The 17679-nt window shown below is 39.8% G+C and overlaps 1 protein-coding gene across 4 annotated transcripts in view; it reads left to right on the plus strand.

Annotated features, from left to right (window-relative positions):
* The window catches only part of EXOC6B (exocyst complex component 6B), a 610253-nt gene that overhangs the window by 502403 nt on the left and 90171 nt on the right, over positions 1 to 17679 (plus strand). The window contains exon 21 of one of the 4 annotated variants that reach the window (XM_027620970.1): positions 4975 to 5001. The exons of the other annotated variants lie outside the window; for them this stretch is intronic. Within the exon in view, the coding sequence (XP_027476771.1) occupies positions 4975 to 4986 (12 nt within the window). The 3' untranslated portion in view covers positions 4987 to 5001. Of the gene's footprint in view, positions 1 to 4974; positions 5002 to 17679 lie in introns of those variants that run through there. 4 annotated transcript variants of the gene reach the window in all.

Raw genomic sequence — 17679 nt, forward strand, 5'->3', positions numbered from 1 at the left:
AAATTTATTTTTTACTTGAGTATAGTTGACACATGAAGTTACAATGGCCTCATAGACATACATACAACATAGTACAACATAGTGATTCAAAAACTCTATATATTATCCCAAGCTTACTACAGTTGTGGTTACCATCTGTCACCATACCATGCCAATACAATACCATTGACTGTATTCCTTATGTTGTACCTTTTATTCCCATGATTGGTTCATTCTGTAACTGGAAGCCTGCATCTCCCACTTCCCTTCACCCTTTTTGCCCACCCCCTCACCCTGTTGCTCTTTGGTGATTTTCTAGGTCAGTTTGTTTGTTTGTTGCACTGTTATTCCACAGAGGTCAGTATGTATTCCATAACTCAGAAGTTATGAGTCTGTGGAGAAGTGGGGGTAGAGGTGGCTTAGTCTCCAAAGTCTTGATTTTTTTTTTATAACTACTGAAATTCCATATGTTTTATTTAAGAGAAAAAGTCCATTTCTAGTAAAAGTTTGAACAGTCAAACTGTTCAAGGGAGTTAGTAGATTATCTCTATTTAACAAAACATCCATAAACCCCTAAAATAATAAATTATAAAATTAGAAAAATGCATAGCCGATTTGTAAGTCATTTGGTCTAGCTGTCCTAATTTTTTTCTTTTTTTAACTACATTTAAAAAAATTTTTTATTGTTATGTTAATCACCATACATTACATCATTAGTTTTTGATGTAGTGTTCCATGATTCATTGTTTGTGCATAACACCCAGTGCTCCACGCAGAACGTGCCCTCCTTAATACCCATCACCAGGCTAACCCATCCCTCCACCCCCCCTCCCCTCTAGAACCCTCAGTTTGTTTTTCAGAGTCCATCGTCGCTCATGGTTCGTCTCCCCCTCCGGTCCTCTAATGCCCTTTTAAAAAGTGTGTTTTCTGTAGTTACTGGCTACAGTGTTCTATAGACATTAGATCAAGTTTATTTATCAAATAGGCAAATCTGTATCTCTACTAATTTTTTGGTTGTTGTTGTAATTATTATTATATCAGTTATTGAGGGGCATGCAACTGTCCAGTTAGGATGGTAGATTTGTTATTTCTCCTTTCATTCCTGTCCATTTTTCTCTACATATATTAAAGCATATAATACTAGGTGTATTTAAATTTAGGAATGTTGCATCTTCTTGGTAGATTGACTCTTTTAACATTGTGATATGTCCCCCTGTATCTCCAATAATGCTTCTTACCTTAAAGTCTACTTTGTCTGATGTTAGTATAGCCACACCGGCTTTCTCTTTGACTAGTATTTTCATAGTATATATTTTTCATCATTTTATTTTCAGGTTTTTATGATTGTTATATTTAAGGTATGTTTTTTTTCAGAAGCATGTAGAGTGTTTCTTTGTTCTAACATTCTGCTTTTTAATGGGAGTATTTAGTTAACTGGAATTTAAATTAATTACTGATATATCAGGGTTTATATATGTCATTATACTTCTTGTTTTGTATTTTTGCCCTCTCTTTGTTTTTTTTTTCATTTTTTCCTTCTTCCCTTTTAAAAATTAGTTGTATTTTATTATTCTACTCTTTTATCTATAAGTTTGTTTTTTAGACTGTATAACAAACGTATTTTTTATTGTTGGATATCTCATTTAGTGATTGCCATAAACTCTGCAATAAGCATCCTTAACTTATTAGAGTCTAGTATAACAAGTCCCACAAAAATGCTAGAACCTTTTTATTATTGCTGTCATACATTTTAACTTGACAAATATTCTAAATTCAAAGGAACACAATTATGATGATGATGATATTTATCTTATGTGTCTAATATTTACCCTTTTGTTTCTTTCCACATTCTTTTTAATATTTCTTTTAGTTTAGTATTTCTTTTAGGTCCACTGATAACAAATTAGCTTTTGTTTGTCTTTAAATGTCTTTTTATTTTTTGCCTTTCTTCCTGAAGGACATTTTCACTGGGTATTGAATTCTAAGTTGCCAGTTACTTTCTTTTAGTTTGTCATTATGTAATTCTACTGTTTTCGGATTTTCATCCTTTTTCTTGGTGAAGTCAGGGGTCAGTCTTGTTGCTCATCCTTTGAATATTTGTCTTTGGTTTTGGCAGTTTTCCTCTAATGTGCCTTGGTATGGTTTTCTTTGTGTTTTTCCTCCATGGAATTTAAAATTCCTTTTGAATCTGTGACTTGATGTCGTTCATCAGTTTAAAAAATTTGTAGCTACTATATCTTTAAATTTTCATTTCCTTCATCCTCTAGCTCTTTGAGCCTCTAATAATAAATATTTTGGTTCTTTTTACTGTATCTCATATGTTTTATCTTTTTGGTTCAATCTAAGTATTTGCTTCAGTCTAGATATTTTGTACTTACCAATATTCCATTTTATTAATGCTTTCTTCAGCAGTGTGCAATCTGTTCTTAAACCTACCCACTATTATTTAGCTATTATATTTTTCAGTGCTGAAATTTCCTCTTTTTTTTCGTTTTTCAGTTGTGAGGTGAAATTCTGCATTTTGTCCTCTATTTTATTATGCATGTTAATCACAGTTATTTTGAAATTTATTTCTGATTTTGTTTACCTGTAGGACTGTTTCTGTTGTCTGTTTTTCTTGCTCTTGTCCTTAGAAAATCTGTATTTTTATTGAATCCCAGCCATTGTGCATGGAAATTTTTAGTGGCCCTGTATAATGATATTTGCCTCCAGAGATTGAGCTTGTCCTTTAGCAGGTATTTAGAGTGAGGGGACATCAGTGCCATCCATTTAGGAATTATGCAGACTTGTGACTGGGGTGCAGTTTATATAAGGTTCCGTGTACACTTTGTTCATATCCATTATTATAGGTATCCCTCAGTGTGTCCCAAGTAAGAGCCCAGGGCATTTTAGAAAAAGCCCCTCCTAGCTGGGAGGTGAACTCTTAATTTTTGTTTATTCAGCACCACGAGTCTGCAGAAAACTCTGCTCTACTTTTCAGCCATTTTCTGCTTGGCTTCTCAGCCCCCTGCCTGCTATGGTTTAGCATCAGCACATGCCAGTAAGCTTGCTGTTCTGTCCCTGTCTTCTCTCTGTAATCTTGATTACTTAAATTCTTTCTCCCTTGGTAACACCAAACTCCAGCTTTTTCTCTCCAGCCCTGTGAGTTTGCCAGAAGTTCTCCTGGCTTCCTTGCCTCTCTCCCAACACCAAGAATCTGGTATGCAGAATTTTGGGCTTATCCCAGAGAACTTCTCTTTTCTCCCAGATCTTGTCTTCTCAAATCCTGGATGTCTCAGCAGCAATTTGATGCCTTCAAGCAGCTTTTTTTTTTTTTTTAATTTTGTTTCTGGCTTTTCTAATTGTTCTTGGCAGAAGTGTTGGTCTGCTGCAAGTTACTCATCATACCCAAAAACCTGTTTACTGATTTACAATAGAAATTCATACTGATGGCATTACCACCTTTAATGCTCTGAAGCCTCATGGGTTCCCAACCATGTCTGGATGAAATGTCTGAAGATATGTTTAATTTTAACTTGCAGTGATTCTTGCAGGTTAATATCATGGACTTTTATACCCATATTTGGTGCATGGGAAATGGTCATTTATTTTTGCTTAATTCCAACATCTGTTTTATCTCAGAACACTTTACTAAAAAAAGGCTTATGAACACAAGGAATGTGAAAAGAAGGAGGAAAAAAGTGAGTTACTATAGTTGGAATATATCTGAATTAATTTGTGAAGGAGTCAGAGGGTGATACAGGCAATGGAGAGAATCCCCAGAAAGAATATGAGGATGAAATAGGGGAATAAAAGTATAGAAAGAAATGTCAGAATATGTTATTTGAATTGGTCTCATAAATAAAATGCTTTGTTATAATGCCATTTAAAAAAGGTACAAAAATGAGAAAATGGCAAAAGAGAACCAGGATGATAGGAAGAGATTAATGAAGACCAGAGGTTGTAATGACTACGATCCTACACAGATTAAGTACTCAGTACGTGCTTGCTGCGAGACAAATGAAAAATGTATTTTTAAGAAACATTACTTGGTTCAGTTAAGCAGGTTATTGTGGATGACAATGTCAGTCTTCTGTTTCTAAATGACTCAGTAGTTTAGAAAAATTGTCTGTTCTTATTTTGCTCGTTCACCAATGTTGATCCAAAAAGGAGTAAATCAGAAGTTCCTTTGCCATCGTAACTTTGAGAGGAATAAAAAAAATGGCCTCCAGCTCAGAATTCTATTTGATCACATACAAAAAGCAATTCTTTAGCATTTGAACCCTTTATACAATTTTTGTGTGGACCAAGGTCCAAATTTTCTAAGTCATCTGATCCTTTACCCTAGCTATTTTGATTCTTATCTTAAGGACTGGTCAGATTATCCCCGAGGGGAATCTAAAATATAGTTATATCTGCATAACTCCAGAAAGTTTGGCAGAGAAATAATTATCTAAAGGAACAGATCTTAACGCTGGTAAATAGGCCTATGACCATAGTATTCTACACTTCTGAGAATATCCAGTCTCTGTTCTAGCTCCAGTTCCGCCCTGATTAAGGCATAAAAGAGGGAAAGGGAAAGAGAGTGTTGGAAAAGATATGGTGATTGAAATGAAAATCCTTTTCATGTCATGGAGCAACCATTAGTATGATTGTTCCACAGATGGAATGTGGCTCAGGTTTTTGCCTTTAATCTCAATAGGGTTCTGAATCTGGGTCAGTTTGATATATCTTGAGGCTCACTTAGGAACAAACCCAGAGCCCTAGGTTCCTCCTTTACCATCCCACAACTTTAATTCCCTAGAGCTAAGCTGGTAGCTCTGAGCACTCTAGACATTAAAATACGAATTTCCTGGGTATTCACCTTAATGGCAGTTGATGTACAAAGTCCCAGTACATTTCTTTAGTGTCTCTCCTTTAACCCTTTCCATTCCTGGGATCCTACACAGGATCCTGAATCATATAGTCACCAGGAACACTAGATATTTTCATAAATATTATCTTTTTCTCTTACAGATTATCTTGTGAGATACCAATTATTGTTCCACTAACAGTAATGAGGAAACAATACTGAAGGTGTTCTTGAGCAATGTCATACCGCTATGAAGTAGCAATCCTAAATTTGGGCTCCAGTGTTCTGACTTCAAGTTCATTGCTCTTGTTTGGACCCCAAAAGATGTCAATAAATACTTGGTTGCTTGTTGACTGAGAAGGCACAATCCCCCTAAAATGAAAAGCAGACTTCAAGTGACTTCTTTGCCTCGGTTGAGCAGTCACCACCTCCTTTGGAATGCCAGACAGGGGAAATGATCAGTTCGATTGTTGCCATTTATAGGTGGGGAAGTTGAGACCAAATAAGCTTTCTTCAATGCTTCAACTTTCAACTGTCATTCTACATTTCTCACTAAGGAAAGTTGAGATGCATACAGGTTGTCGCCTTGTTTGAAGGCCAGATGGAATGTTTCTATGATGAAGACTGTCTGATGTGATGACAAGTATCTTCCAATCACTGTGATGACCATGGATTTCTGGGTGAATGCGGAGTAAGGGAGGAGGAAGATATGCTTCCTGCCCCCCTTAAAATGCCATGTTTTACATAGAAAGTAATTTTTTTCCAGTCTGAGGCAAAGTAGTGTAACGTAACATTTACTGAACATTTAGTAGGAGCTGGGTATGTTGGGGAGTATATATAAACAAGCCAAAGCTTCTGCCTTCCAGAGATGATAATGTAATGGGGAAATAAAAGTGTTCTAACATGTTCCTATAGTTATGAGTTAATTAAATTGAATGATTTGCTACTTACAAATATCTACTTTCTAATTACCACCAACATCCATAGTTTAATAGCCTTTACGCTGTGTTGCATGGCAGCTAACGGTTCCATTGAGCTCCCTTGGGTGCAATGCTATGCTGTGGTGGTAGAAGTTGGTGGAATGGGGGAGTTAGAAGGGCTGAGCTGATAGGTCCCTGGGTAATTTATCCTAAATTTGCCTGAACAGCTTTGACATTACATGTTTTATATACTGGGCTTCTTCATAAGGTTCATCTGGGGGAAGACAACCAGCTCTGCAACTAAAAAATTTAAATCACTGGATTATGCAACAATAATGAAACATTCAGGCTTGATGGCTGGGCACTCAACTAAATGCTTTGTGGTCCTGCAGCAACCAGAAATTACCTCCCTCATTTGAAAAGCAGTATTGAGATTGACTGTGGTCACATTTTGAGAGTGAAATGGTTGTTAGGCCACCCACTTGTTTGCCAAGACAAGGAACCTCTGTAGAGGGAATGAGTGAACATTATAGAAATTGTCCTTTCATTTTGTCATTCGAAGACTCTTGACAAGGCAGATCAGGCTGTAAGAAAGGAGATGCAGCCCAAGCCAGGTGGTGATCCAAGGGCCAGGAAAGAGTGTTCTTAAGCAACTTGAGGCCAAGTCCCACGCAACTAATAATTGTTTCAAGGGGAATAAATTGCCAAGAATGAAATATGTTAGTGGGGTCTGTACTTATTTTTAGTCCCTTCAAATTACTCACAACATGAATAATACCATGAGCAGTTGAGTCATGTACGGAGTTTGGAAAAGGTAAAAGAATGAAAACAACCAAAAAAACCAGCTAAGCTCTGTGAAATGGAAAATGAGATTTCCATCTAGGATGAGTGATGTGTTACACAGAAAGCATTTCTGAGCAAAAGCTTTGGGGCCACTTGTTTTGGTTTGGTTTTTAAGTGGGAAAATGGGCCAATTGGTCCTATAGAACATTCCCACAAAATTTGTCATTCTGGCACGTGATTCAATATAGGCAGCAGGGGATGAGAAAAACCACATCTGAAATGCCTCCTCTCATTGATGTTACCTGGGCTCTTTCAGCCTAATTGATAAGAGAAAGAGCCCTTGTCTGCAGAAAGCGTTTACCCTTCTGAGAACTTCTTTTCTGTTCCTACTCACTGAGAGAGCAGAAGGAAATCAGCATTAGTCCCAGCTGCCTTCGGTGCAGCATCAAGCTTCCACTATTGTGATCGTTTCAGAATGTAACACAAGACTGCTTTTGAGCCAGTTTTGCTTCTGGCAGTGATGCAGTCATCAAGTAAGTATCTAGAAACTCCTATAAGGCTCTACCCCAAAAGTTCAGGGCCTTCCCCCCGCACCGAGCCAGTCAGCTCACTAAGATAGCCATTGGCACTGAACCTCTCAAAACTCCAGAAACCAGAAGCCATGGCCCTCCTTCCCTTTTCTGCGCTTCTCCCTTCCCCATCCCCCATGCCCTACTTTCTTCATAGCTACTAAGTGCGCTCTCTGGAATGTTGGAAGGTGAGGATTTAGGTCTGGGCAACCTGTTAAAAATATGAATTGTTACCATGAACTCTGAGTGGCCTTTCAGCTTTGCTGACAGAAATTTACTCCATGTAGACCCCCCCCCCCAAAAAAATTAAGCAGGTAAGGTCATTTGGAGTTGAAACAAGCATGCTGTCGGTGTGTTTGAAAATGAAATTATAATTAACCTGCTGATGGCTGTGAGGTGTTACCTTGAACTCTGTGTGGCCTCTTGGCACAGCGGCTGAACTTGCTTTATTGAATACCCAGAGACCTGAACAGGTGAAATCAGGATGTGTCCGGGGCCAAGTGTACTTTTAGAAGGAAGATTATGTCTCTTTTAGTGCCGATTGTAAGAGAGTTGAGGATTAATTGAGCAGCGCTAATCAGAAAATAAAAATGGGTTTTGACCATCCATGTCTTCATGAAGCATAGAATTTGTTAAAACTGCTGAGGGAAATGACTCTACTTGCCCACTTTGTGAATTGATTTCTTAAGTGCTGAGAGGTTACCAGACCTGAAAGTGGCCCAGGAAGAGTCTTGCAATTTGGAAATCACCGATCAGCTACATATTTAGGAAAACATTCTAATTACCAGCTGAGAGCTATGGAGTGTTGGTTGAACTCCAAGTGGTCTGTTGACACATGGGCTGGACGACTTTCTGGAACTATTAAAAAATGAAGTAGGCAAAATCCTCCAGCAGTAACTTAGCATTGTTAATGACTAGGAGGGGTGGTGGGGTCATTTATGATGTAGAGTGAATGGGTCCGAGATAAACTTTAGCTCTTTGTTGTCCGTGAAATGTCATCTGAAAGTCAGTGTGTGGCTTACTGCCTTATATCATCAACAGAACTGCAGGATGGTGCTGCAGTTATCAAGTGTGTACTAGGTTAAGGGAATACCATCAACTGATTTATTGCTAGAGTCAGTCATGAGCTACACCTTGTCACACCTTGTGCTTTAAACTGGCAAGAAATCCATCCCATCTCTGGTCATGCTGAATAAAAAAGAAATGCGTCATTCTGTTGCCCCCATCTTTACATCTCTTCCCTCTAATTATGTAACAGCATTCCATGGTAAAGTCACGTTTTATTTTGGGATCCTCCTTGTTTGGCAGAGAACACTATCGTTAGACTAAACAAACCATTTAGTTCACTTTGTGCTTGTGACGGGCTGGCTAGAATGAGTGCTCTTGTTGGCTTAATAAACAAAGAATAATAATCCAAAATGGGTTTCATTGCTGGATGGAAATGTTCCATTCATAGGATTGGAATGATCTAATTATTCACATCTCTGCTTAGTGTAAGTGTTAAATGTATACTTCACACTGAGGTTTTCCTATATCAGAAGAGTTTTCAGCAAGGACACAAATACAAGTACTCTTGGCCTTCCCAACTCCTCTTTTAGTGGCAGACGGTTGTATGCTCTTGTAATTCTTGTACAACTCTTAAATGATGAGGAAACTCACAAGGTGCTAACCAGTGAGGCGCATTTATCTCAAGTTAATGTCATTTCACTTGGTGATTAAATTTCAACATTGCTAACAGACTAGAGGAATCTGTGTCTTTTGGAAAGAAGTTGCCCATTTCTTGATTGAATTATTTGTTCTTTGGGTGTTGAATTTGATAAGTTCTTTATGCTTTGTATTTGTCCATTGTGTTTCATCTCAGTCAAATGTACAAGCTTAGAAGTTGACAAAACCCTTATTACACTAGCATAATCATGGAGGCTCGGTGTCCCCAGATATTGGCTGCCTACTCCCGCTTTGGGATGCCATGTAGATTTTGGTGGACTTTGGTGGACTTCTGTGTGACTTGATCTATCTTGTTTCCCCACTGGTCTGATAGGTGTTGTCTGTTTCCCCAGTACATCATGTTTCTAGCCTGTAGTTAGAGGCTTCACACTTTATTTGAGCTGTTTCTGCATTCTGGGATGCTCACCCTACCTGAGCTTCTGTGGTTTCTTCGTTCCTTCCTGCCTTCTCCATGAAGCTTCCCTCACCATTACATTCCAGTCTCTGAACTCTTTTATTGATTTTCTGTAGCACTCCTAATGGTGGCAGGTATATAACAAAACTTGCACAAGTGCCCACGTTTACCAGAAACTTTGTCGTAGGTATTTTGCACACTTGTCTCAATATCCCTTCTGTTTCTGCATGGTAAGCCCCTCTTCCCCCTGCAATTGCTGCCAGCCTTTCCAAACTAAAAATTTGATTGATTGTTCTTCTGTATACAGCTCTTCAGGATTTGTCCACTCCAGAGAAGAATGTGGGGGTGTGGGGGAAGCCCTTGTTTTTAAGTGCCTTCTCAGACCAGCCCCTACGGGCCTTCCCAGCTGTCTCTTCTACCGTTCCCTTGGTGTACCCACACAAAATTTGTTGCTATTCAATGAATACAAAGTTTCTTCCTTTTAGCTAGGCACTTACTCCCCTGGCAAACATTTACTGAACTCTTAAGGCTCAGTCAGATATTTCCTCTTCTGGGAAACTTTTTCTGACTTTCTCAGGAAGGAACTGGCCAGCCCTCTGCACCTCCTTAACACCTTACACAAAACTCTAGTATAGTGTATCATACCATACTGTATTTATTTTCCTATATATCTCCTCTACTAGCTGTGAACTAGTTAAGATAGACTGCTGTCTTAGTCATTTTTAAATCCCTAGCTCGGTTCTTGGTACATAGCCCCTGTTCAAAAATGTTTGTTGAATGAATGAACAAATAAACTTTTTTTTAATGGAATTAAAAGAAAGCCAAATGATTTCCAGTGAGAGAGTGCTTATAAATTATTTTATGTCTATAGATTCCTGCGTTTGTGTTGATAAATGAGCTTCTTGCTAAGGGGACTTAGGTGTATGCCCTCTTTGTATTTCAGGAGAGATGCAGTCCCTTGACACGTGTCTTGACCATGGGTACTTGACTTGATAAAGTCTTCTGGTATGAGTGGAAGTGATTATTGCTATTGTTAATCACACCTGGATTCTAAAGTAGGTCAGATGGGTGTAAGGGCAATTTGACTGTAACCAGAAAAGAGGAGTCTTTGGTCTCATCTTGTACCTTCTTTTTAAAGCGATATCAGTTTCAGAAAATGAACACTTTTCCTTAGCATTTTGCAATATTTTCGGCCAGGATCTTAATCAGAGGGAAGCAGTCGGTATTCCCACCTGCTTTGTAGTTATTCTCTAGTAGGACCCAAGCAATAGCCAGTTCTATCCAAAACTAGCATAAAAGAACAGTGCTGCTAACATTCTATTCAGGGCCAGCCACAGGGCCCCCCTTGTCAGCCAACCCTCAGTCCCAAAGTCCTGAAACACAGACTCTTGAAATTTGATCCTATGTTTCTTTCTCTGTCACTGAGAGTTGTTCTACTCTCCATGGCTCTTTAAGCAGGTAATAGAAGCAGTTTAGGAATAAATAAGGGAGGACCGCCATTTTATTGGAGAGTAAAACCAGGCATGCCGAGGTTACGTAGTTTGCGAGATGACGTTGGGTAGGTTCAGGTACAGGTCAGTGCAGTGGTGAGGAAAGCACCCAGGGATCCTTCACACATAGTGCCCTGACTAAACACCCATCTCCTCCACCCTGGGCAGTTTAACTTGCACCAGTGATCCCAAGGATTTTCTGAATGAATTACCATAATTGGACTTAATTCAGGAAAGGGACGTTTCCTGTACACACCAAACAAGCTGCCTACTGGGTTCTTTTACCTTAGATGACAGGGAGGAAGAAACCCAACAGGAAATACATCTTTGCAAATTAGAAAAGTTGATGAGCTAAGTTCTACAAACATTGGGCACTGGTCCAAAGTGAACTCCTAGTGACCCCCTGGCACCTTGGCTCACCTCCTTGCACTTCACAGCCAGAAGCATACCAGGCGGATTCACTTTCTTACCTCCCTGATAAGGCAGCAGGACTTTGCCACACCCAGGCCCACATCCAATCTCCTTTCCTTCTTCCCTGACCCCAGGTCTGATAAAAATCCAGGGTGATAATGCTATTGAGGTACAGGCTATAAACCATATCACTATGTACGTAAGTAGAGGGAGGGGAAGGGGGGAGGAAAAAGCAAAGGAAAAAAAAAAAAGAAGGCCAAATGGAGAGTTCAGCCTCACCTCTGGGTGACCTTGGCAGCATGTGGCGTGGAAGGGAAATTGCCAGGAACTTGCAGCCTTTTTTTGAGCATTGTTTTGACTTGGCTTTGCTACAGAGCAACTTTGGGGGACTGGGGCAAAAAATAGGTCATTGTGAACTGCAGGTGCAGTTTTGATCTTGAACTATAATCTGTTGCGGTATATGTACAAACCCAGAAGTATTTATCAAGATGAAAATTGAAACTTTTCCTCATAAGTACACAGACCACTTTACCTCATACTAGCACCAACATCGCGAGGTTTTCTCCCCCCCAAAAATGGAAGGGTGGAGTGGGGTTCTTACCCTCCCTCCCCTGCTGTCCCCTTCCTCCTTCTGTGCCTCCTCTCTTCTTCTCTCCTGTCTCCCTTCCTCCTTTAATCTCTCCTCTCCCTCCTGCTCTCCCTCTTTCTCTCTCTCTCTGTCTCTCTCTCCCGTCCCCCCCCCCACTCCTGCCTTCACGCCCTCCTTCAGTAGACCTCTCTGTTGTGAAAAACCTCGTTTGACTACCCCGACTCTCCAGACATCCCCTCAGGAGATACTGATTAATGTAGGCAGACTCACTCAAGGATTCAGTGACAGGCAAGATGTTCAAGAGGCTGGCGTTTTTAACTGTTACTCCAAAGTAGACAGAGCATTCACCATGATCTTCGCCTACTTAATTTAAACTCTTGAGAGAATGCAGACCAGAATGCAGAAAGAATATCTCCCAACAAATGAAAGGGGGAGAGTTTAAAAACCCTTATTCTTGGCCTCAATCATGTCACTTAATCCCTCCCACCATCTGTTTCCTCATTTTCTGAACGTAATAGGAAACATGTCAAAGCACCTGGCTGCTAAAGTGATAGGCACTGTCTCTGGACTGAGAGGAATATCTGGAGCAATTTTGTACTTGGGAACTGCTAGAGAACATCGTTCGGGTTGCTGATTTCTTCCTTCAAAACTGTTCCATGCACATCCAGAAGATTAAGACACCAGAGGTTTAAATTTCAGCAAGAAACATTCAAATGAGCCTAGTAGTGCCCTGCCACCTATTTGTCCAGAGAAGGAGCCAATTGAGTGAGGCTCAATACAAAGGAAAATTAGTTTTGCTCATTTTCTGATCGTTGTGAGTTCTGAAGATTAATAACTGTAGGAAAATAAGGTATCTGCTACTGATACTTTTTTGGACAGGAAATGTTTTTGAGAAACATAAATAGCTAAGAAAAGCAGTTTTATGTTTTCAACAGCAACATAGGATGTGTTCAGGATAGCGTGGGTGAGAAGGTGGGAAAGGGAGGATGGGCGTGCACATGGACCCCACTTGAGGTTTCTTCTTCAGAGTTTGAGATCTGAAGAGGTCATTTTTCGTAATCTTTCATTTCGTAGCTTTATTGCTATTTGGAAGAAAGATACATAGAGCATTGTCTCTCTTTCCAAAGAAAGTGAGACTTAGAGCAGACAGATATCTTAGGACCACCTGTTAGCCTTCATTTAGGACTCCTGGAGCCTCTTATTCAGGATGGGGTCCCCTGAGACCACTCCCACCGCTTCCTGGCCGCTTAGACTGAGTAGCAGCCATCCTCACCCCAGAATTTTGTCTACCCGGGGGTTTCAGCTGCTGCCAACAGGAAGCCTCACATTTCTGTGATCTCTGGAAGCCAGGTTCCCAGAGGGAACTGTGATCCAGAGTTGCTACCAGCTACACCTCTGCAGTTCTAGGAGCCTAAAATATCCAGACCACTGCTAAACAGTGATTCTCAGTGATGATGGGAAGGCACGGCGGTTTGGGGCACAGCTAGAAGGCCTCTTATCCCCGGTCACCACCTCACATCCTGTACTTGTTCACCTCTTCATATGCCCCACGATCATGAGGGGCATGTCCCATCTTCATCACGTACATAAAATTAACCAAAGAGTGGTTAACTTTTAAAAGCCCTCAATCAATGCTTCCTCATCCCTTTCATTTTCCTTACCCATTTGAGTATTTCCTACATGCTAGGCAAAAACTAAGCAGGGTATCCATTCATTATCTCAAGTAATTTTTCAAAGATTCTGTGAGATAAGAATTATTTCTGTTTTATAGCTGAGGAAACTGGTGCTCAAAGTGGTTAAGCAGCTTAGCCAAACTCCCACGAAATGGCTGAACCAGGAGTCGAACTCAGATCTGTCTGATGCCAGAGCTACTCAGTTGTGATGGTGTTCTTCTGCCTCCGCTCTCCAGTGGCCTTGTCGGGAACCGGACTAGCTGAGCGGCAGGCTCGTGTCTGAAATAGCAAACATTCACTCAGATAGCTATCAATTCTCCGCCTTTAAGTTTCAGAGGAAACATCAAGCAGTGCTAAGTCTTCATTTACTTTAGAATGCCTTGACATCCAATAGATAGAATTTTCCATACCTCAGAATAAATATGGTCAAGTGATTGGCCCCTTTGAGACCTAATGTTTTTTGAGAAATTTAAATATAACAATATATTTCTGCTATCCAGACTTAAAAATTCAAGATTTTTTTGGTCTGTTTCATCTTTTATTTTAAAATCTGTACAATTGGCAAGAAGAAATATAAAAAGAAAGGAAAAAGAATTAAATGAAAACAAAAGAAGCAAACACTAGAGTATATTTCATCCCCAGGCCTAGATAGGCCCATTTTTTCCCCTTTAAAAAAAAAAAAAAAAAAAAACTTTTGTTTTTAATTTTAATTCCAGTATAGTTAACACACAGTGTTTATATTAGTTTCAGGTTTACAATATAGTGATTCCACAAGTCTGTACATTACTCAGTGCTCATCATGCTAAGTGCTCACCTATCTAACCCATCCCCCCACTCACCTCCCCTCTGGTCACCATCAGCTTGTTCTCTATAGTTGATAGAGTCTGTTTCTTGGTTTATCTCTCTCTCTCTCTCTCTTCCTTTGCTTGCTGTTTCTTAAATTCCACATATGAGTGAAATCATATCATATATGTCCTTCTCTGACTCACTTAGCATTATGCTCCCTGGCTCCATCCATGTTGCTGCAAATGGCAAGATTTTATTCTTTTTTGTGACTGAGTAATATTCTATTGTGTGTATATATATATATATATATATCTCCATTCATCTATTGATGGGCGCTTGGACTTCTTCCATAATTTGGCTATTACAAATAATGCTGCAATAAACATAGCAGTGCATGTATCCCTTTGAATTAATGTTTTTGTATTTTGGGGGTAAATTTCCAGTAGTGTTCTATTTTTAACTTTTTGAGGAACCCTCATAGTGTTTTCCACAGTGGCTCTAGGCAGTTTGATTCTTGATGTGAATTCGATCATTTATTCTTTCAGTTTTTTTGTTTAAGCCATATATGAGTACCTATGAATAATATAGAATGTTACCTTGTGTGTTTTCTAAATTTATGTATGTAGATCACACTACGTATTATTCTGCAACATTTTTTTTCACTCGATAGTATTTTTAAGATTTCTCTGTTCTAATAAGGAGGTCTGATTTGTTCCCTTTATCTGTTGTATAGTATTCCATTATATTAATATGCCACATTTTATCATCCTTTCACCTATTGAAGAACATTTGAATTGTTTCCATCTTTTTGTTGGTATTGTTACAAGTAGCATTTCATGGAACATTCTTATGCTTGTTTCATTGTGCATGCATATAACTGTTTCTTGAGAATTTTTACCTAAAGGTCTACCTAGAAGTAGAATTACTAGGCTCATTGGGTCCTGTCTTGATGCACATGAGATTTTTATTTGGTTGAGGTGACCCTAAGTGAAGCCATAGGTGCATGTTTACAGTGAGAGAAGAGTGGGGAAAATGTCAATGCAGAATATAGAAATGAGAGCCTCTGGGTCCCCTGGCTGTCTATACCGTTGTTCCCATTCAACAGACAGAATGGCCGTCTTCAACTCTATAGGCAGGAGAGATCAACATGGCTTAGTTGATTACATGCAACATCTCCTCTTTATTGGTACATTGTCCTTCTTTTTTTATACTGAAGGATAGGCCCATTTCTTAATTCAGAAAAAGGAAATAAAATATCGTCTGCCCAGAATTCAAACATCAGCCAGCTCTGTGGTGTCCTAAGCAAACTGCCTTTGCGATCTTCCTAACATTGTGACTGCCTGTCAGAATGCTTTGTCGCGATGCCTGCAGCAAAACTTGAAAGGGAGAAACTTTCCCTTCGCAGGAGTGGCTGAGAACAGTGAGACTGTGCATTGTCTGGGCATTCTGCTGTATGTATAAAGTATTTCTTTACTTTATTTAGTGGCTAAGGCTGTGACTTTATCTTCTTCTAGCTCATTTTCCAGCGTAACAGGATAAGACCACTCCTGCCATTATGATTTACCATGCAGTAAACAATGAGGGCTTTTGGATTGCATTTTATAGAATTGCTTTATTCAGCCCTTCCTCCCAACCCCTTTGGGAAAGAATTGACAGTTTCTCTTTTGGATTTCTCAGTGAATTCAGCATTCCTAGATTTGGTTTCTATTTGTTATTTGGCTTGTAAAATCCACTGCTTTGGGGATAAGAATGGCTTGCGTCCAGCATAATAGTTTCTTGCTTACTAGTCTACCCGGTGACAGGAGGGGAAGGACAGCGTGGCTTACCCTGGCCTTATCTCAGTTGTTCTTTGCATATTCTGCTCCAAATATAGCAGCGCGCCCTCTCAAACAAACGGGGACTGAGTGTCACTTCTGACCATGGAGCAGCCTCTTCCCAGCAGCCCATCTGCAGTCATGGAAGGTTCAGGTGTATCAGAGTCCAAGTACTGACAGGGCTGGGCAGGCCAAGTGTGGCACGGGTGGGCAACCATCCTCCATTAACCTGCACCGGCAGCCCCTTACACAGGACTGCCCACGCGAGGGGCCACATAATCTCAGAGAGCACATTTATTTCATTGGCAGAAGGAGAGTTTCTGTGGGATTTTTTTATTATGGGATTTCTGTGAGGATTTCATGGAATTTTCAATCTGATGGCAAAGGTAAATTAGTCCCAATTGTAAATTATCCCCCAGCTTTGGAATTTACTTCAGAGGAAAGGCTTCATTTCAGGTGTGTTTATATTGTGTGCATCCATTTTCTCTCATACCAGCATAGTTTGTTTACTGTCTGCGTGTTCGTCTTTTTAACATTAGTTGCCGAGCAACTTCAAGGCAGTTCTTTTTGTGTGTGAATTTCACTTTTCATTGCCTTTTGTCTTGTTGATTTGCAGTAAGTATATATATTGAATTAATTCCATATGTATTTTGAGGGCTGAATACAAAGAAAGCACATAAGCCAGATCCCAACCAGAATGCCTATTTTGCCCAGTGCGCCCCCAAAATTTTAACCACTGCTCCAAAGGTGATATACATTACTTCATTTTACACCTTTGCTATCTGTATTTTGATATTGAAAATCCTGATTAAAAGGTGAGTGCAGTGCAGCTTATATGCCAGGGCTTCCCCCACCCCACTATCTGCTGCCACCGCCCAGGCCAATATTTAATCGTATCAAATTTCTTTATGATTTATTTGTAAGCTGTCTGTAATGTCAGGGGATACTACTGCCTAGACAAGGAAGTGTTGGGATTTTAGTTGGGAACTGCAGCAAACCTGTCTGGACCTTGCTGGGCCTCTTAAACAAAGACCAGAGGGTACTCATATGCTTTGATCCTCTGCTACTAGATCCTTGAAGACCTTTACCCAGAGAGGCTGCCTAAGAGTACATCTCATTTTCCTTTGTGGACAGGAGTGGAGATCCTGGGAAGGGAATTAACCTGACCTAGGAGAAGGAAGTTCTTAATCCTAAAACTCATCATTTTCCATTCATTCCTTTTATTATCACAAAAATTCTGTTATCCGTGTTGCAGAAACCTTTTTTTCCCCCCCTATCCAACAGGCTATTTTCATTGTGATGCAGGGAGAGAATACTGACCTGGGAATCAGGAGATCGATTTCCTATTTCTATCTCTGCTACTATCTGCTTGAGTAAATGTGAGCAAGTAATCTCACCTTTCCTGTCAACTGTAATTGGAGGCAGTATGCAATGATAATAAGCCCATACCTGAAGCATTGCATTTGATCTAGAGCATCACATTTTAAGCAAGACACTGATAAAAGTGCATTTAGAGGAAAAATTTAAGCAGGCTATCAGGAGATCTGAAAGCCCTGTTTAAAGAACTGTGACTATTTCAGCCTGGAAAAGAAGAGACTCAAGATTCATGATATCCTGCTTCAAACTTACGAAGACCTAACTTGTAGAGAACTATGAATAGAACCTTATTGCTGTTTTGCTAACTAGGACCCATGATTAGAAGTTAAAGGGAAGCA

Source organism: Zalophus californianus, chromosome 8 (assembly GCF_009762305.2).
Source record: "Zalophus californianus isolate mZalCal1 chromosome 8, mZalCal1.pri.v2, whole genome shotgun sequence".
Taxonomy (NCBI): Eukaryota; Metazoa; Chordata; class Mammalia; order Carnivora; family Otariidae; genus Zalophus; species Zalophus californianus.